This window comes from Crocodylus porosus, unplaced genomic scaffold (genome assembly GCF_001723895.1).
Source record: "Crocodylus porosus isolate Cpor-Errol unplaced genomic scaffold, CroPor_comp1, whole genome shotgun sequence".
NCBI lineage: Eukaryota > Metazoa > Chordata > Crocodylia > Crocodylidae > Crocodylus > Crocodylus porosus.
Genome location: NW_017728920.1, coordinates 13,145,069 through 13,167,225, shown reverse-complemented (window position 1 = coordinate 13,167,225; position 22,157 = coordinate 13,145,069). Strand labels below are relative to the sequence as shown.

At 40.7% G+C, this 22,157-nt stretch overlaps 1 protein-coding gene across 3 annotated transcripts in view; it reads right to left on the bottom strand.

Annotated features, from left to right (window-relative positions):
• The window catches only part of PCDH15 (protocadherin related 15), a 904,082-nt gene that overhangs the window by 556,437 nt on the left and 325,488 nt on the right, over positions 1–22,157 (bottom strand). For all 3 annotated transcript variants that reach the window (XM_019538590.1, XM_019538589.1, XM_019538591.1), the window contains one exon: positions 7,095–7,205. In XM_019538590.1, coding sequence (XP_019394135.1) covers positions 7,095–7,205 — 111 coding nt within the window. The remainder of the gene's footprint in view (positions 1–7,094; positions 7,206–22,157) is intronic.

Here is a 22,157-nt window from a genome sequence, read left to right as displayed (position 1 = left end):
GTTGTTTGCTTTGTTAATCAGAACTGGCTGAGACCAGTTGAGAGCACACACAGCTATTGGTTGCTGTAAAGAGTTGTCTGCAAAAACATTGCTATAGTCTTTCATGAAGATAGTATTAATAAACAATATTTGCTGTTATAAAGAAGGAGTACGTCTTAACAGCTCTCATAATTACAGGGAGCAGCCTGGCCCCAAATCCAGTTGTGTAGGGGTATAGAGGCATGACCCACTCGACCCAATCATGCATAGTTAAGGCAGTTTGGCTCAGCCATGACTCAGCTGTGCAGGTTTGGGGAATTTGGCAGTGCAGGAGGGGTGGCAATATTAATTGCCACTGCTCCCATGCTACCAAATTTTCAGACTTTGACTTGCTACCATGTTGAAATTTTTGGATCTTGGTTGCTAGGGCACTTAGACATAGTTGGCTCAGCTCCAACTGAATCTAGTGTTGGATTCTATTTTATTTTACTTTATTTACAAATTTCCCCGAGAGCCATAATTTGAGTTTCACTTCTACAGGCCTTTAGGTTCAAAATGAAAAGGGAATTCAGACTGCATGTCTTTCTTTTAGGCAGAGAAAGCATCTTCTGTGTCTTTCAACTAAAGGCATTAAACCATCACACTCATGGATAGGGATTAAGCCCTATGGGTTTAGAGCATGTAGTGCTTGTCAACTGGTGTGAAATGCATCATTCTGCTTTCGAGAGGGATGTCAAGGCTGCATTTTCTATAACGGTTTTTTCTTTAATCAACACACTTCAATAACACACTTACGTTATCTTTGCTCCTCATTTCACATATGGTGCTTGACTCTAACAAAACACAATACTCCCAAAATAGAACAACTGTTACAGTTCCCTTCCATCTGAAATATGCTTTCTTCCATCCCACAACATTTTTGTGCTGTGATAATTAGAGTATGTAATCTTGTTTGTTTGTGTGGACATTGTTACCTACCAAGCACAAATCCCGAGTACTTAGGCCACCAATGTTACTATATACATTAATACCTAAAATTCAATAATAGTTCAGAGTTCTGGCTTAATTTTTTGGTTCTTCACTCTCATTTGAATCCAAGAAGATATTTAAACACATGCTCCATTCCATCCCTATTTCTCAAAGCGCTTAAGGGAATTAGTGGGAGTTGACCCCATGATAATTTTTTTTTTTTTTTAATCGAGGTAGATTTAGGCACGATCTTAAATGTTTATATTTATTCTGTAGCGTTATGGACTTTAAAGCTAGGAAGAACCACTATGATCAGCTAGTCTGACTTTCCACATTATATAGGCCAAGACACCTCACCTAATCTTTTTTTGCATGAAGCCAATAACTTTTGCTTGAACTACAAAATATCACTAGGAATTAATGTAGTTGCCTACCTACATATCATTACTCCTAAAACCTTTCCATTTTTGCTGCATTCCAGATACTTATCTCTCATTTTTAAGTCTGACCTACATTTTTATTCACAAATGTATGCTTTAGCATTTAATTATACTAAAAATGTATGATATTTAAATGAGACTACCGTATCAGACTGGTCTATGTAACTGACTAATCCATATCATTCGTTATCACTTCGGCAATGTGTGCATGTCATCTGCAAATTTTCCTAGCAATTATTTTCTTATAGATGACTGATAACAATTTTACATGACACTGTAGCAAAAACAGAATCCTATTAGAAACACTGCAGAGTTTTGTTACCCCCATTTACAAATATTAAGATCTATTGGTTATCCAGATTTTTAAATATCTGTTCATTTTGAGCTACATTGAGTTTGTAAAATATTATTTTATCAGACATCAAATGCTTCACAACAGTCTATTTTGTCAGCACAGTTCCTTTTATCAACCAAACTTGCAATCTCATGAAATTGGGGCTCATGTCACCTTTCCTAGTTTCATATACTGTCATTTCTTATAACTGATGCCATATCTTGGATCATATATAACAGTAAAAAACAGCTTTAAGCAAATCATTTTAACTAGAAAAAAATTCTAGTGAAAGTCTCCAAAAATTACTCTTGGTCTTTAAATTAATAATATTCTTCCTGTCCCGAACTGTTAAGTTATATTGATTTGCGCTGTTTAACAGTGCAAATGTTCAGATGAGAACTAATTGGATTTTAATGGTGGGTTATATGATCTTTATCTGTATAAAATAATATAATTTGTTTTTATCCTTGGATAAATTAGATACTATAACTAAATATTTACTAGATATTTATCCTAACCCTCTATTTATACTCCTAGTTTCCTGTTCAATTATTAAAAACCAACAAACAAAAAATGGCATCTATTAATAAAACATTATTGTACAATACACACACATATGAGAAGGAACCAATGTGAGAAAATATAAATAAAATATAACTATAAAAGAAATCACAGGACAACTTATAAGAGATATATGATCTAGGTCTGAGGATGAGATCTTTCTTTTTGTGTGACCGATTCTATCATCACTAAGCATTTCCAAATGTCACTGAAATCAACACCACTTTAAATATACTGAGAGATTTACAGAGTTTTTAGTATATGTCTATGCATGCAGTCTTTATTCTACGTCAGCTCCCCTTCCTCCAGGTGCAGAGGATGATTGGTGAATGGGTAGTAAGGGTTACATGGCTAAAGCCTAAGCCTGAGAGAGTTTTTATTTGCATCAGTAGCTGAACCATTGAATGATAAAGAATCAATCATTATGGTCCCAATCCTGCAAAGACTAAATTCAAAAGCAAAAAATCTGTGTTTACAGGTTAGCATTTGTTTAAGACCTTGCAGATCAGGACCTATATTTGTAAAAGCAAATGCAATACATTAAAAAAAATGTATGGCAGTAGTATAGACAAAGATGGACAGAAGGTACAAATGAACAGAGATGACTCTTGAAAAATAAGTTACTGGTAAATAATGTCTTTATTCCTATTGCATAAGGACCAGCAGTAAAAAGAAGCTATACCTCACCTGAGAGATTAGCATGTAGTGACACCCAGGTGAAATAGGGCTCTCTGTAGGAACCAGGCATGTGAAGAGACTGAAAGGTAGGGACTTGTTACACATTAATTTAGGTAGCTCCTGGAGCTCTTAACCCCAGCAGCTTAAATTCACATCACTCCAGGGAAGGTTTATTTCTGATGCATTATCCAATTCATGTTCCATTAATGTGGAGCCACTCCCCACAGATGACCTGCCCAAGTTGTAGTCCTCCAGCATCCCAGAATACAGCTTCCCTTCCCCCAGTATCCTGTTCTGTACAGACAACCTTTTTACCCCCTGAACTCTACTTCCCAAGGGGCAATTTGGACACCAAGTCAACTCCCCCTCCCACCACAGGGTTATGACCTTCCCACACTCAGGAGTTTCATAGATATTACGGCTGGAAGGAACCTTGCAAAATCATTGAGTCCAGCCCCCTGCCCCAGGGGCAAGAAGTCAGCAGGGGTCACAGAATCCCAGCAAGATGAACATCCAAATTTCTCTTGAAGGTGTTCAAAGTAGGTGCTTGAACCACCTCTGGTGGCAGTCTATTCCAACCCTTGGGGGCTTGGACAGTAAATAAATTCTTCCTTATGTCCAGCCTGAAATGGTCATGGAGGAGTTTGTGACCATTCAAACTTGTCATCCATTGGGGCACTCTGGCAAACAGACATTCCCCCTGATCCTGGTGAACACCTCTTATAAACTTATAGGCAGCCACCAGATCACCCCTGGGACTCCACTTTTCCAGGATGAAGAGTCCCATAGCTCTCAGCCTCTCATCATAAGGTCTGTTTTCCTAACCTCTGATCATGCATGTGGTTCTCCTCTGAACTCTATCAAGCTTGCTGTGGATTTTTCTTCTCAAGGTGGAGAACCTTGCATTTTTTGGTGTTAAACACCATCAGGTTCTCATCTGCCCATTTCCTGAGCCTATCAAGGTCAGCCTGGATCACCCTCCTGCTCTCAGGTGTGGACGCTTTACCCCAAAGTTTGGTGTCATCAGCGAACTTAGCCAGTCCACTTCTGATACCAATGTCTGCATCATTAATGAAGATGCTGAAAAGTGTTAGCCCAGGGCAGAGCCTTGAGGGACCCCACTGGTCACAGCACACCATGATGATTGACTTCTGTCATCTACCAGCCTCTGGGTCTGACGATGAGAACATGGTAGGGGGCCAGATTGGGTTCCCATGGACCTGGGTTTCCTTCCCAGGGCAGGAGTAGCTACTCCAAAAGCACCTTTCCCTCACTGTTCCCACCTATCAGCCATCCTGGGAAGCAAGACTAGTACCCTTCACACGCCAATCCCAGATCCTTACTTAAGAAACATGAGACCTTCTTTAATTCACTTCCTCTTTAATTCTTTTTAATTAATTTTTTTATTTTATTCTTCAGTGGCTGACTTCCTGCCTTTCACCATCCTTCCTCTATCCCCATCTCCTTTCCACCATCCATTTCATTACTCACCCTCATCCTAGTATCTCCACCTCCCAGCTTCATGTTCCCACTCCGCCCCCACCTTAGCTCAGGGACAGAAGCCTGTCCTGGCTTACTGTCCTGCAGTGGCAACTCACAGTTGTAGACCTTCAGACCCCTGCTTGCCAATTCTCTAGTTGCAAGTCACAGATGTGCAGGTAGGGGATAGTCATAGAAAATTTTTAGTCTTAAGGTGTGCATAGTCCAAACTCAAGCTAGCACTAATACAAATGTTTAAACTGTTCAAAGTGCAATGTGTAACAAGGCCCCTACAGTGTCAGGTATATGAATTGGTGGATAAGTGTCTGTGCTGAGCACCCCAATCTGCTTTCTGGATGGACACGATTAAAATATGACGAGAAAAAGTTCTAAGCTGGAATAAAACACTTGCACAGTAGAGGTCGTCTTTTGGATATGGAAAGTTGGCCAGGTTCCTGTACATGAAAAAACAGATGATATTCAAAGAATTCTCACCATGGAGTTCCCATGATAAATCATCACTAGCATTTGCCACCAGACACAGATATCGCACTGGTGAATCTAGCGCAGTGGACTCCTAAGCTAGGCCAGATGAAAATGAAAAGGATAAGAATTTTTACTGTATATGAAGTTCCTTGCTTATGTTTATTTTTATGGAGGGTTTTTATGTCTTCTATTCAAGTACAGGGGAAAGGACTTAGAAATTAGATCCTATGTTGAAGAGTTGATGCTGGACTCAAAAAGCATGCTTGTGCCAAAACAGCCAAGGAGAGACCCCAAGTAATACAAGAGGAATGGGCAACTGATGTACTTAACCCTAGAAGACAAATACATATATATTTGGCTTCGTCATTAGAGACTTTGATGCAGTTGGCAATAAGGGGCTTTGGGAGAAAGCCATATCTATGATACTAGATTGAAGAGATCTGGCATATGAAGTCCTTGGGTAGATGTCACTGTTAATCTTAGAACAGATGTTTGATCCTTGGACCCAAAGGATGAAGGCTTGGGGCAAAAACAAGGCCATTTCAAATTGCTATGTAACTTGGACCCAGGAATAGTTTTCCTTCAGAGGTCTGTTAGGACTGAGCTACCATTCCTAGAAAATCCAGGGCATGAAAGCCCAACATACAACAAAAAGCAGGAGACTGGCTCATCTGGGCATATTGCCAGCAAACATGTGCCTGTGATTCTGTAGTAGAATTAGGTCAAATCGGCCACATCTTAAAACCACACATAAATTCAATCCTTACTTCTAATTCAGCATACTTCTATTGCTGCTGAAAGCCTGAGGATTCTTGCAGAAACCTGGGAAAGTTAAAATGCTCCACCTATCTATCTAAAATAAGAAGAAAACTCATGTAGGTTCATGTACTCTCATGAACTTTCCTTTTGTAGTTTCATATAACAAAAACAGTAGCAACAACTATTTTGTATTTATGTCTCTCCTTTCAAAAATAAACAATTACTATATTATATACTAATCAAGTTAAGAGTACCCTAGTAGGTAAGAGATCTATTTAGATTGACAAGTCAGTCATTCAAAATTTAGGAAATTCGACATTTAAATTTGTTTTTGAAATCTTAATTCAGCTTTAATTCAGAACCATTCATTCTTCCCCTCAGTTGTTGGAAATAGGAGTTCTCGCTCTCTGTCATGCCCCTGAGAAAAGAGGATGAACTGCTTATGTGAGATAACCATGACTTTATGAGTTACCTGGGTCCTGCATCATGCAGTACCCCCAAAGAGGAACATTGCTTACAAGCTTTTTTTTTGGAGGGGAGATGCAGGTCTGATCCCTAAATTAGGGACTTGATTTTAGTGTGGAGTAATACAAAGAGCCTGATATATTTGCATTATACAAATCTCAAACAGAAATTTCCAAGTAGCTTTCCTCATTTGTTGTATAATGTTGACCAGGGCAACACAGTGAAAACAAGCTATTTCAAAAGTGAAATGGTTTAACACCATTTGTGTGTAGCATTTACTATGTCCAGGCATTTCAGAGGTAAAGATTTGAATGGGACTATTTTCCTCACTTATTAGAAACAGAAGAAAAGGGGGATGCATTAGTGCTGTCATTGCCTTCAAGGACATGTAAAGCCTCTCCCAATGACAGATATATTTGATGCATTTTAAATGTTACTTATTTTCAGCATGCATTTTCAAGTACTAGATACCCTGTAAAAACCTTTAACACATATGGTATGACTTGAAAGAAAAATTGCCTTTTATAGAAGGCTGCATTTCAAAACTGAGGGATGCAGCTAAATTGTATCCATTAAACTCATTTTGGATCAAATTAGTATTGCTGGATGTGTCAGAAAATGGACACTTATTGACACCAGAATGCACTTTTCAATATGGAATATACTAAAAATATATTCCCCATTCCCAGTGCTAAAATGAATGCCTTGTTTCAGGACAAAAATAAGGTATTTTTTCTAACCAGTAATAACAACATGTCAGTCTGTTAAAAAGACAGTATGGGCTAAAGAGATATTGGACAATATTTTGACACTGATGAGTTACGGGGAAAAGGCACTTGGGAACTGGTATATGACTCAATTGTTCCTTTCTCTTAAGAAAATCTTAGTCAACAAATCTGGAAAGAAATGGTGTCAGAAATAACCATTAAAGACTTTATACTTACATTTGCTTGGACAATGACTAAATACCGCATTTTCTCTTCATAATTTAGTCTCTCTCGTAAAACTACAGCTCCAGACAAAGTTAGAGGAATGTCAAAAGTCTTATTTGATGTCTGCAAAAGAAACAAAAAACCGAAATAAAAGTATATACTATATTGTAGGATTAATTAATGACAGTGTCTTTATTGATTTATTTATTATAAAAGTTAAACATGGGCACTTTCTGATCAGTTCCTTTTTAAGTTCTTTGTACAGATTAATCAAGATCCTCTCTTGCCCCATGAAGATCAAGTTATTTTCAACTGAATCTCATAAGAAAATGATGTGTAAAAATATAACCTCTGCTGTTGCTCCTGCTAATATGTTTGTAAGTGTTTTTTTTTATTTTATTGCATATTGTAATTCATCAACTTGCAGAGGATCCCTATAAGCAAAGCTCCTATATTTCCTTTTCATTAAATCTTGCTCAAGTAGTAAGAAGATTGGAGGGATAGAGATTTCAAAATGGCTTTTCTATTTTGCAATGGATATTTCTTGCTTTTTGGTTTCTACATTCTTTCCATTTTTATGTTTTTCTTGCTGCATAGACAGTATTTCCAAGCACCACAGTTTAAGATCTCAATATCATTTTATTTTTCAATTCTTTTTCAAAACCCCTGCATTTCCCAAATGTTGTAGAAAGAGGCTAAAAACTAAATGTAAGGAAAGCAGACACCCTATCATTCAGAACTTGGTTAGCAAAGATTTAAGCATGTGTATATTTCACTGATTTTAGTCCTCTGCTGAAAAAGGTTATAATTACTCATGTGAAAAGAAGCCTTACTTACTTTTTATCTTATTTAATCAAAGGTGAAATTCTATTTCCTCTACACCTTCATTTTGAAAGGCAGGATTTTCAGTAGCATTACTAAAATTTAAAAAAAAATGCCATTGTATGCAAACCTAAAATGAGTTATTGTGACAATTGATTCTTTTGAAAATGTGTCAGCTGGAAGCTGAAACAAGATTTAGGGAGACAAGATCTAGAAACTGTTTTCAGTACTTTCACTGACTTCTACCATGGCATTTAGGAAATTAAAGCACAGAAAGATTCCCATCTGCAAAATGCAAATTATATTTAATTTAATCTACAGGAATGAATTAGATGTTGCATTTGTAAATTCTTTCAATGAAAACACTGCAGAAGAACAAAGTATTACTGTTTCCTTAAAAAAAAAGGATATTGCTGCACATTTTTGACCTGTAATGCTGGGCAAAAAGTGGTTGCCATAATACATTGGCCACATTACAGATAAATTAAATTCATAGTAAATCAAACTGTACAAAGTCATTTCTTGCAGGAGAAAAACAAACACAAACAACAAAAACATACTGAAAAACCTATTCAGATGAAAGTGCTTTACACAAGAACAAGAGGGAAGTTAAAGCAGAAGCAATGAGACAAGGGAAAGGATAGAAGAGTAATATGAAATATGCCTCAAGGTAAGAAAACTTTAAAATGGTAAAGTTGTCAAAGGAAGTTAAATTTCAAGCTTAGCAACCTTGACATTGTGTTTTCAGATTGCAGGCAGGTGTACAGTCTAAATGAAGTAACTTATTTTCTTTTCTTCAGGTGCTTCAGTGTAAAAAACAAAACACCCACCCACCCAAAAAAGCACTTCAGTTAAAATCTAGCATAGCTTACATACAACTAATTCTGAGCAAGAAAAAAACTTCTTTGGTTTTCATCACTACTTAAATGGAAGTCCAAAATTATACCAAGTACAATGACCAAATGACTCAACTTTAGAAACTAATTCCTACATAACTCTTGCATGACAGTGCTTTAGAATTTTATTCTTTAAAGTAACAAAACAAACGCGTATTGAATTAAAAAAGAAAACTCTGCTGACAAAATACGTTCCACACTGCCAAAGACTGAAAACAAGGGAACAATTATTTAGACTGAGAGTTTCTGGGGATAGTATTATTGTTCAAACTTTGAGGCCAGAGGCAGAATTTACATATAAACCAATTTAAGTGATTGGAAACCAGTTTAATATGCAACAGAACAGAAGATCAGTTCAAAGAAACTGGTTTCCAAATGGCCAAACCAGCTTTAATAAGCCTGAAAGGACATAGTATCAGATTTGCCTGTTTTAGGTTTAAACCAGTTTAACTAAAACCAGTTTTAGAATTTCTGTCCCAGGTTGCCTCCTGAATCAAGTTACCTCAGAGTTCTTCAGTATCCCAGGATACTTTGCAGCTGTGGGCTGTGCAGTCTGCTTCAGAGAAGCAGGGCTGACCCCACCCCAGCTGTCACAGAGCTGAGGCAATAAAGTCTCTGCTCCCTAGCCTGCACCTGTCAACCCAGCAGGATGAAGGGAAAGGTAATGGACCCCCAGGACCTCCTAGCCTGGGCTTGTACACTGCAGAGGGGGAGGGAAAGACCACACAGTGGGGGGGCTCTTGTCCCCCTACAGTCTGGTGAGTGGGGCTGGGATTGCCCCAGCCCTGCTCCCTTGCTAGCCACCCACCCCTCTGAGAGGCAGGGGGTGGGTAGAGAATGCACCCCGCAAACCAGCACTGCCCCCACCTGGGGCTTCCTGGTACCCTCACACTGGGTTGCATGGGCAGGCAACCTGTTTGGGGGACTCCATCCTACTCCCTCCTGTGCCAGGGGCTGAGCAGGAGGCGGGGATTCCTTTCAGCTCCCCAGGGCTGCCCCAGTCCCTGATTCGATTCAGTAGAGATTCGGCCTGATTCAGTGGTTGAATCTTTGAATTGGAATCGGATCAGAGGACCCTTTAATCTCTCTGAACCCTCCAAATTGGTTCGGAGAGATTCAAACAGATTTGGACATAGATAGTTTTAAATGTTTTTTCTACATACCTCTAGGTAGCAGGTGTTCTGAATGCTGCCGTGCTGGGGCAGATGCAGTGTCCCACAGAAGCATGGGGAGCTCCCCAAGTGCACTCGAGAGCAGATAGACAGGATCCCCTGGTCCACAGGGGATCACACGGGGGCTCCCCATGTCCCCCCAGCTTGACAACTGCTGCCTCCTGGGCCTGGGGGGGGCACCCAAGGTCCCCCTGAGGCTGATTGCTGAGCAAGGGAGGCACAGAGGGGGGTCCCAGTGTGCTCCCTGGCAGACCCAGAAATGGACTGGGAGTAATTCTGGTCCACTTCCAGGTTCGCTGCTGAGGACATTGAAGACCCCCTCCCCCCGTGCTCCTATTGGATGCTCCATCCACCCCAGAATCCCAATGATAATGAGCCACGCTGCTACATCAAGGTATATATATATATATATATATAAAAAAAAAACCTTTTAAAGCTATGCCTGTGTCCAAATCACTGATTCACTGGATCAGCATCAAATCTTCAGACTTCAGTTCAGCCAGACTGAATCAGGGATAGTGATCCAAATCAATGGATCAAATCGCTATCCCCGATTCAGGTCAAATCCGAATCGAAAAGGGCCCGTTTCACACAGCCCTATTACTTGAGTGGAACAAACCTAGTTTATCTGACAAGGTTACAGGAGTAACAAGTTACTTTTATAGAATATTCTTTGAGAATGCTTGGCAATAAGACTTAATTAAAATATTCAAAATAGAGTACTGAGACACAAAGTTTCAAATGATAAAACAGAATCAACCTTCAAGCCAGTCAGTGAGTGTTTTGACTCAGGTGTGCAAAGCAGATATGAATCCTGAAATCCACTTAAACTGCAGAGTAAGAGAAAGCCAGGCCAAAGCTGTTCTTGCCCCATTTACCATGAGACATTTGTACACATGCAAGCGACACAGCATCAGGTACTTTGAAAAATGCTGGGCACTGTGATACTTCCAGTTGTATAAGCAGCAAAATGCATGTCATCATTGAGAAAATGGTGGATATGCACTTTTGAACTAAAATATCTCAGAGATGCTTTAGTTCAAAAGTGCACCATCACCAATTTCTGTGCGTTGATGTGCATTTCACCATGTATACAACTGCACACAGTCCAGCACAGTGCATGTCAGCTCACATGTGGAGCAGACTCAATTAATTGAGTCTGCACAGAAGCAGCGAATCTCCAGCACATCACTGAACAAAAAAGTATGCGTATAACTGCTCAAGGATAACAAAGATTATCCCCTAGCAGATAAAAAGGCAAAAAATAAATAAATAAAATCAGTAGTTGACACCTTCAAAACATTTGTCAATGGCTTACAAGGTTTTCTTGTCAAAGACATTTGTCAGTGGGATGATATTTTTATACTAGATGGAAATATGTTGTACTTAGGAAAAGTAATGACATATCATTCATATGACCCCTAACTGTTTGTATAAGAGGATAGTGTTAAGGAAATATCAAAATAGTCTACATATAGGAGCTTCAAAAAACAAGTTCTGATCTTGAGTGAACCTTCTCAGAGATTAGGACATATATATATATATATATGTATGCATTCACACATTAAATTCTCACTGACATCCAATTTGCCTCTATTTTTACAGTTCAGCTTTACAAGGACTTTAAATGCTTTCCTACTTCGTGTTAGATCTTCACATTGTGGTCTGACAAAACAAGAGCCTAGCACTGTGTGTAGCATTTCATCCAATGCACACACACACACACACAGGTAGCTGTCTAGGGGCATAAAGCCATGGCTTCATATAAGTTTGTATTTGTAGTGGTGGAAAATGATTGCAGGAGAAATACATTCAGCCTGCAACCACCCTTCTCCCCTGTTTTTCACTCTTTCCTGAGAGTAGGCTGATCCTGGTCTGGGGAAGGCGTGGGCTGCTCTAGTCCTCCTGCTCTCATGGGAGACTGTAGCAGCAAGGTAAAAGCTCCTGCCTGCTTCTCATACCAGAGACTCAGAAGCACACTTTGAAAGTTGTCAGGCCAGGAGTACTTCTGCACTTTTTTGTGTGTATTGCCATTGTTAGGTAAAGTAAAACAATGCACATAATTTGGGAGACAACAGCTAGAACAGGAAAAAAAATAGCTAAGTCTGGGACCAAGAAAGGACTATATTGAAATAGCCAATGATAAGAAATGAAAATTAAAATTGAGAAAGAAAAACAAGCAAACATACAGGATCCCCAGGAGTCTGTAAATTTGGCAGCTGGAAAAGAGTAGCAGCACCAATTGCTCCCACAGCCACAGCAATTAACTCTGTCACTTTTCCCACACTGCTAAATTTATACACCCAAGGGGAGCCTGCGGTCCAAGTGATATAGCTCCATGTTCTAGGTTGCGCTGGTGTGCAGCTGCTCTGCAGTTGGATCTGGTATCCAGGGTCACACTGTCGTGCCAGATCACATCTGTGGACTGATCCACATGCCAGCCCCACACATGGGATACATCCAACAGATTGGCCCTGCACTACTTATCTGGGCTGCAGTGCTGAAGAAGTTGAATACCACTGGTCTAAATCAATAAATCACAATCACCACTTCTACTCCTAAGCCAAACCAAAGTAAATTAGTCCATGAATTTCTCTTTTCTGATAGGATCTATAATTTGATTGGAACCTTTCATAAAAGTTTAATTGAACAGGATGAATTTGCTTCCTAAATATATAACTTCTTCAATCACTTAAGAATTAAACTTTAAATAACAAATCAAAAATCAGGTTAATTTACTGCTCGTTTTTTCAACAGCAAGAAAAAAATTATAATGAACCTTGTTTAGGGGCAGAAGGAACAACATCAGATATTATAGGGACTTTCTGTCTTTTTCAGTTATTAGAACCATTACACTCCTGTAGTAGCCAGGCACAAGATAGATTCCAAAGCATTTATTTCTCATCGCAACTAATAACATTTTATATCTGATTAAGAAAGTTATGCAAAGTTTCTATAGAACAGGTACTAAGAGGAGAGTAATTAGGAAACTGACTCAATATTTACTTGCAATCTCTGGAGATCAGTCATGAAATAACTGCAAATTTTGTTGCAAATATAAAAATGGCAGGATATTGACCAAAGGCCCTTTTTATTCCCTTTAAGATGCCCTCCAGGGAAGGTATCATGCTGTAAATCTTTCAAATTTAAATGTTACAATTCTACCCCAGTTGTCCTTATCCTATGCTTACTTGAATGTAATCAATATCACCTTGTTACTATATATTTTGAGCTGTAATATTTCAAAGTGCACATACATGGCTATATAATAGAAGGATCAATAGTGTCTAAATGTTTTACAGTGTATCTGTACCAGGAGAGCTGGACCTGGATGTCAATGAACATTCTAAGTGTGTTAAGATAAGAACCTAACAGGAACTTAACCTAACCTGCTAGGAGATCTTATACCCTTGAAAAACCCCACTGACATTTATTATGAACACAGGAGTCAATGATAAGGGAAATTAATGTAGGTACACTAAGGAGCACTTATTGAACCATAGACACAAGTTTCATGCACTCCTGGGGCTGGGAGATTGCAGCAGATGTATCTTCAAGCCATAGGGGTGTGTGGGACACACCTATGGCTGGGAGCCACTAACAGTTGAGGTGAGTCCTGGCAGCAGCTGTTTGCTTCTTGACAGTGCAGGGGGAGCCCAGGATCAGGTTCTCCCTGCACTGGCAATAAGTCATGATGGGATCTAATGCATAATCCCACAGTTGTGCCTCCTGCTATATACTTGGATTACATATTAGATCCAAATACACCTTTATCTGCACATGTAGAGAAAGCCTGTAATATTCCAATTTATATCAATAGTCATACAAATTAGATATATTTCAATTCAGAAAACAAGTAGTATCCATCCGAGTTAAGTATCAGCTGTCAATGCTTTAAAAATGATTGAATTAAATGCAAATCTATCTAATCTATTAAAATAATGACAAAATTGTTTTGGGAAATTTGTTTTCACAGAACATGCCACTGAAACAAATATGACTTTGCAAAAACACTCTTTTAAATCAAGACAACATTTTCCGATGGAAATCTTCAGTGATAACTTTCCAACTCACTCTATTTAATGGCATCACATTGTGCTGTAATGTATAATATTCATAAGCAGAACCATCACAATGCATTAAAACATTGAAATGTAATTATGGTTAATGCATAAATGTTCCACCTTAGAATTTCCATTTAACAATTTCAAGTTGGGATTTTGAAAATCAGTAGGTTCCCAAATTACTTAGGTTTGTTTTGGGTTTTTTTTTAAATATTACACACCTATTTGTATTTGTAGCTGGATGGCAACAGGTACAAAATGGAGAGCATGTGTGGTAAATAAAATGGATCTGAAATAGGTAAAAAAACCCCAATAAAGTAAAATCCTTGACAGTCTGGAAAAAGTTAACTGTTTTCAGGAACACTTTATTGTCTTCAGGAAATTTGTATACTGAAAAATTCTATTATGAGATGAATCAACAGAAACACATTTTTAAAAAAAGGAGATTACTTGCAATTCGCTGCATTAGTCCTGGCAATTTTGTGTTTTGAAAGGTTACTTACATCTTTGCATTAATAATGTACTACGTTAATAATGTACAACTTCTGCTTAGTAATTCATTATATCAGCACTCTGTCTACTACGTAACAATTTAAAACCCTATTTAAAAAGAAAAAAAATCATAATTATTATTATAATTTTTTGTAATGCGACTTCTGGAAGCATTTTGCTGCACCTCTTCTACTACCTACCTAAAAACTGTTAGTCTTTGCAACATTATCATCCATCATTTTAATTTTCAGTGTCCTGTATAAAAGGTGCAAGGAGGAAAATTACATTAAAAATTGGGTGAGTGAACTTTTTTACCACCCTAGTGAGCTGTTCCATAGCAGCAAAGCAAACATCTGTAGTTACTTTGACCAAGAGAGTCTCTGACACATTCCAATTCTCAAAGAATGAGAACAGAAGCAACTGGAGCCAATGTCCATGTTGGACACTGACTTGAGGATAGAGGAGCATATACTGTCTTGTAGGAAGATGGATATTTTGACTGACAACAGTGTCTTTATTTTTCCAGCCTAAATTCTTAGCTAGAATAAGAATATAATTTAGGCAATAGGAATGTGGTATGGGATGGGAAGGAGTACAGGCAATTCAGTTAGCCTTTAATTAGCCACTATTAGCAATAAGAAGGTGGGGAGAGAAAAAGGGGGATTTCAACAGATAGCTACAAAGACAGGAAAGCACATACTAAAAAAAGGCACTAATAAAAGATGATTAAATGAACAATTGGGGATAAGAAAATATAATAAGTAATGAGCACTTGAGCTAAAATGGCAGCATTTGGGAATAAGGAAAACCATAAGATCTCCTTATGCCTCTACAGTGGTCATCCTTCTAGATCAGCATTTCCCAACCCATATGCTGTCAGGCAAGTCCAGATGTGCCACAGCATTTGGGGCTGGAGCCAAGCCCCCTGCCTGGCTGGAGCCATGCCCCCCCCCACCTGCTGCTGTTGGGCACAGATAGATAGGGAGCATGGCTCCAGCCCAAAATGCTGTCCAGGTGGCTATGTGCCACTCCCTCATTGGTGGCACATGGCCATCATGATCTTTCATCTTCAACTGACTAACAGACAACATGCAACAATGCATATACCCTGAACCTTCATGCAGATGATAAAACCAAAGAAAAATTTGATCAAGTTTTGTCATCTGTCCCCAAAAAAGAAAAGATAATTCTTCTTGGCTATTTCAGTGTTAAAGGGAACAAGGACTCTGAATTATGAAAATGAGAGACTCTGGAAGGTCAATTCAAATAGAATTCTTCTCCTGAGAAAGTGTTCAGAACATCTTATCACCACAAACTCTCCGTTCCCTTATGGATGCACCCCAGCTCAAAACACTGGCATCTGATTCAGTACATCATAGTGCATGTCTGGGACCATCACAGCATCTGTATCACCAGAGCTACAACCAGCACAGACAACTGGTGAGTGGATCATCATTTGTTACATTCCGTCATGTCTTTTTGTATTGCCCCAAAATGGTGTGAACAAAAGAAGCAACCAAGGAAGAGGTTTAATATAGAGTGGTTGAAAGACCTAGCTAAAAGTGATGATCTCCAGCAGTGTCTTAGTGAGAAACCATCTCCTGATGATTAGAGAGCCTCAAGATAGATACCCATGAGACATGCAAAGAATCTCCAAGACTTCTCCACAAAAAACTTCTGGACTGGTTCAAAGAGAAAGAGAAATTTAAGCTCTAATTGATAGAAAAAGGATAGCCTTCAGATCTTGACAGAATTACATTAACTCCAAACATAAGCAAAGACAATATCATCAAAGGCAATCCACAACACCCCATTAAGGACTATCTGGCAGATGCATCAACTTATTGAGAGGTCCTGAAAGCCATTAAGCATATGAAGAACAAAGTATGTGGTCCTGATGGAATGTCAGCTGAAAGTTATGAACAAGGTGAAAAAATGTCTCTCTCATCAATTACACACTATTGTTATGAAAATCTGGAAACATGAAAATATTTCCAGTGCCTTGAGAAATGCCATAATCATTATCATATTCATTAAAGGGAAATACACTTCTGGACGCCACCTGGACATGAGAAAGCAGTTTGACATTGTATACCTTGACTTCCAAAAGGCTTTTGATCCAGTATCGCACAATGTCCTCATGAAAAATTGAAGGATTGTGGGCTTAACTCCAAGACAGTCAGGTGGGTGAGAAACTGCCTGCAGGATAAGACCCAGAGAGTTCTAGTGAATAGATGTATCATCCTGGTGAGAAGTGGGCAGCTGTGTCTCACAGGGGTTGGTGCTCGGTCCGGTACTTTCCAACATCTTTATTAACAATTTGGATGTGAGAGTGAAGAGCTCACTGCCCGAGTTTGTAGATGACGTGAAGTTATGGAGGAGCATAGTCACACCTGAAGATAGGCTACAGATACAGGTTGTCTTTGGCTAGCAAGTTGAGCAGATTGGAAACTGATGAAGTTCAATGTTGAGAAATGTAAACTGCTCCAACTTGGGACAAGCAACCCCCAACATACCTACAGGCTTGGTGGCACCAAACTGACTAACACCACGAATGAAAGGGACCAGGGGGTAATAATAGACCACAATATGAATATGAGCTGTCAGTGCAATGCTACAGCCAGTAGGGCAAACAATACTTTGGCATGTATCAATCGATGCATCTCCAACAAAACAAAGGAGGCGATTTTTCCGCTCTACTCAGCACTGGTGAGACCTCAGCTGGAGTACTGTGTCCAGTTCTGGGCACCACACTCTAACAAGGATGTCGTCAAGCTTGAAAGAGTCCAAAGAAGAGCCACCCACATGATCAGAGTCTTAAAAGGCAAGTCATATGAGGAAAGGCTGAGGGATCTGGGACTCTGCAGCCTGAGGAAAAGAAGGCTGAGAGGGGACCTGGTAGCATCTTACGGTTACACTAGGGGAGTACATCAAGGGCTCGGTGAGCAACTGTTCACCAGGGCACCTGAGGGGAAAACCACTAGTAAGGGTCACAAACTCCTGGAAGATCAATTCAGGCTCAACATTAGGGAAAACTTCTTCACAGTCAGGGTGTCCAGACTGTGGAATAAGCTCCCTCCAGGGGTGGTACAATCACCTACCCTGGAAATCTTCAAGAGGAGACTAGACAATCACCTTGCTGGGATCACCTGATCTCCAGTTATCTTTCCTTCCTGGTGCAGGGGGCTGGACCCAATGATCTTCCAAGGTCCCTTCCAGCTGTAAAATTACAATCTATGAATCTAAGACTGCATTGCAGCAGTCATTGTGGTATTGTACTCCTGTCCATAGCTGGAAGATGCTTTCCCTCAATCTCCTCAATAGGCTCATGTTCCTCAGTATGCAGATTCTACCCGAGTTCCGATATTGTTTCAGACTACTCAGAGACATGATAGTTTTGTTGCTAGACAGCTATAGGAAAAGTGCTGTGAGCACCAAGATCTTTGCATAGCCTTCATTAAATTGAAGACCTTATTCAGGTCAATCAACAGACAGAGACCAAGGGCAAATACTGATTTGGATGCCCTTCAAAATTTGTTACTATTATCAGACTTCTTCACAACATGACGGCAAACATGCTAAGCAATCACTCAGAAATGGATCCTTTTACTCTTAGGACTGAAGTCAAGTAACACAGATGTATAATTGCATTAACACTCTTTTCCATCTATATTGTAGTTATTCCACACATTGCTGAAAGACTTCCATTAGGAGTCAGCATCAAATATCAGATGGATGGAAATATCTTTAACATCAACCAGTTGCATTCCAAATCCTAGACAACTGACACCTCCATTAATAATCTTCAGCGTACTTATGATTGTGCTCTGTGTGCCCTACCTAATTGCTTCAAGGCACTTACTGTTTCTGTGAAGTGGATAAAATGCTTTGACTCACTGTTAGCGTCAATAAAACTGAGACTTTTTACCAACCTATGTCAAACCAACAATCTGCTTCTCCACATACTAGAATTAGAGGGCAATCCTGGGAGAATGTTGAGCCTTTCCCCTACTTAGGTAGCCACCTTTCCCAAAAAGTAAACATAGACATCAATGTTCAACACTGTATTAAATCTACTGGTGCTGCCTTTGGACATCTCCAAAAATATGTCTTTGATATTCATGATGTCAGGACCCAACCCAAATTTATTGTCTACCATGCTGTTGCCACCCCTATGCAACTGTATGGATGTGAAACATAGGTATATCAGAAACACCTGAAAGCCTGGATGCTTTGAAGGCCAATCTGAAAAAATGCAATATTAACTTCTATACCTGGGAGACTGAAGTACTGAATCACACACAAGTGCACCATGATGTATGATAAGGCACTGATTATTTCAGTCAAACTTACCTCACTATGGTGATGGATAGATGAGAGTTAAAAGGAAAGAGCTTGACCAGCCATCACCAGGATCTACTCATTCCTCCCAGAACTTTTTGCCACACCTGCAGTTGAACATGTGTAACTTGGATCGGCTTTCTGAGTCATCTATGAACTCACCAATGACATCCCTATTTAATGGAAGACTATCATCCTCATATCAAGGGACGACGGATGACAAATCTGTCTCATTTGTTCTAGTGATGTGGGGGGCCAGACTGCAACTCGCTAGGCCAGGTACATCCGTGGGAATAGGAGTTTGGTAACCTGTTGCTGCCATTTGAGTTTGGGGGACTGTCTGTAAATTAGAACAGTCTTGTTCCCTGCGGGCAATGACCCTCAGTTTCCAGGAGGTGTTAAAGGTCATGAATAATATGTCTAAGGTGTTCAAGCTAGGGATTTGGTTGCAACTAGAAGGATTCTTCTGTTCTTCTCTCAGGGCTGATATTGTAGCAGGTCAGAATGAGGTTTGAGTATGTTTTTCTTGATCTGAGAGGCTACAGTTCTGGGACTGAACTGTAATTGTAGGAATCCTTGGCCCCAGGTCCTTAAGGTGTTCACCCTGGTCAGTGGCATCAGTTCATCTGTTCTTAAACAACAGAACTTTAAAAGCCAAAAAGCCAACTTGAATGCAATATTGTGGAACAGGAAATCATTGAACTTCAGACTAACACAGCTAACTACCTCTTTCTGATAATTTATTAGTGCTAACTGAAACTCCCAATTTTTTCCCTCCAACTTGAAAAAAAGGCTCCTTTTTACTTTTCTTCTATGGCTAATTTCCTGCTGTGTCTGGCAGCTGAAGATTTTATCGTTTAACTGTGTGGGGTTGAACTTGAACAATTGCATGAAGTCTGAAATGTAGCACCATAGGTATTAAAAGCCTGTAAATGATAAGAGATGCATTCCCCCTTCCACTTTTATTTTTAACATATTGATTTGTATATTATCACACTAACTAGAAATATGTTATAAAACACACTATTGGTACCTCTTATTTATCTCTTCTCAGAGGGCCCCTCTACTCATGCAGGTAAAGACACCATCGACTCTAATGCACAATCCACACAACAATGTCTCCTGCCTCAAGTTCCTGTAGCAGGGAGCCCCTCAGCTGATAGTTCCCTAAGCCATAGGGGTGCCCCATGCATCCCCACAGCTGGGAGACCACAGCTGCTGTGATCTTCCGGCCGCAGGGGCACATCACACATTCCATGGCTGGGAGACTGCAGCTGTGGGGCTTACCATACATGCTCACAACTGGGAGATCACAGGTGGTAGGATGCCCACAGAGCTAGGAAATTGCAGCAGGTGTGGTCTCCCAGTCATAGGGGGAGAGACTACATGTGCAAATTAAAGATGGATAGAAACTAACTATAAAGTCATTACACATTTACCAGCAATAATTTTATAGCTATGTGGACCTTTTTAAGACACCATAGTTAATTTGCACATGTAGGGAATCTAGATTAATTGTATAATTAACTAAGTAATTGCATAATAGATATAACATAGTCAACATATGTCATTATAGTGATACAAATCACTTAGTTTAAGCACCTAGACAGTTTAGGAGTCTTGCTGTGAAGGATATGACCTCTTTAGTCCCACAAAGTAATATCTGGTTATTTCCATATAACCTAAGTTTGCATTTCATGACTCCTTACTAAATATCCTCTGTAGTACATTTTGCCAGTCACTTCAAATGAAGTGTTTCAAAGAAATACCCTGACAGACACCAGATGCTTTTCTGCCACCAGTATTGAACTGTATTCAATCCGATTTATATTACGGCTGTGTGAAATTTTGACGACTATTTCATTTCTAAGCTGTTTTGATGTGTTCCAAAGCTCAAAACAGCAAAATCAAAATGAAACAAAAGGCTCTGAAACAGCTTGAACTGTTTTGAAAAGTTTTGAGTTTTGAAGCAGCTTGGTGACGGGAGGCGGGGGAGAGCCAGGGCTGTGCTCCTAGCAGCTCCACCAGTCCCACTGAGCTGAGCCTATCAGTGGAAGGCAGGGGAGAGCCAGTGGCAGAGCCACCCTGAGTGCATCCCTGGCCCCAAGTGCAGCCCTGGCCAGTGGCTCTCCCCAACCTCCTGCTGCTGGTCTTAGCTCCATGGGGCTGGCAGAGCTGATCAGAGTGAAGCCCTGGCTCTCCCCCCACCTCCCACCACTGGGCTACACTCTGACCAGCTCCACCAGCCCCACAGAGCTCAGCCTAGTGGTGGGAGGTAGGGGAGAACAAGGGCTGCACTTTGCCTCTGGGATGAGCTGAGGGGCTGGTGGAGAAGGTCAGGGTACAGCCCTGATGCTCCTGCACCTCCTGCCACCAGGCTGCACTCTGAGCAACTCTGCCAGCCCCACAGAGCTCAGCCCAGCAGTGGGAGGTGGGCAAGAGGCAAGGCTGTGCTCCACTGCCTGCCACCAAGCTGACCTCTATGGGGCTGGCAGAGCCAGTCGGAGTGCAGCCCTGGCTCTCCCCTGCCTCCCACCAGGCTGCATTCTGGGCTGCGCTCCAACCAGCTTTGCCAGCCCCACAGAGCTGAGCCTGGCAGCAGGAGGCAGGGGGAGCCACTGGTCAGGGCTTCACTTAGCAGCTCCACCACTGGCTCTCCCACCACCAAGTTGATCTCCATGGGGATGGCAGAGCTGCTTGGAGTCCAGCCTTGTGGCAGGAGGCAGGGAGAGCCAGGGCTGTGCTCGAGTGGCTCTGCCAGCCCCACAGAGCTTAACCTGCCCTCCCCCAGTGCTTCCAGACTCCTCCAAGGGGTGCAGCCCCCCAGATCTGCATGCAGGATGCCAGGAGGCTGCCGCTGCTGCCTGGGGTCAGCGGCAGCACCAGTCTTCCCAGCACTGGGCACGGGCTGCGCCCAGCACCGGTCCCACGTGACAGTGGCAGCCTCCTGTCATCCCAAGCACAGATATGGTGTTCTGCACCCCTGGAAGGAGTCCTGCACAGCCCTACATCCCTCCTGGGGGTGCGGGTCCCCAGATCTGCACACATGATGACAGGAGGCTGCCACTGCCAACAAATGACACAAGTTTTGCTTGTCAGCAACTTGAGGTGCAGTTTCCCAGAAATGCCTGGAGCAATCTCCTTGAACCACGGCAGGCTTCATGCACTCAGAAGAGGCTACCATCCCTGCAATTTTCATCTAAATCAGAAAAGAAATTACAACACTGTAGGCATTTTCACGATTCCCCATTATAGCCTATGGGCAAAATGTCAAAACATATCAAATCA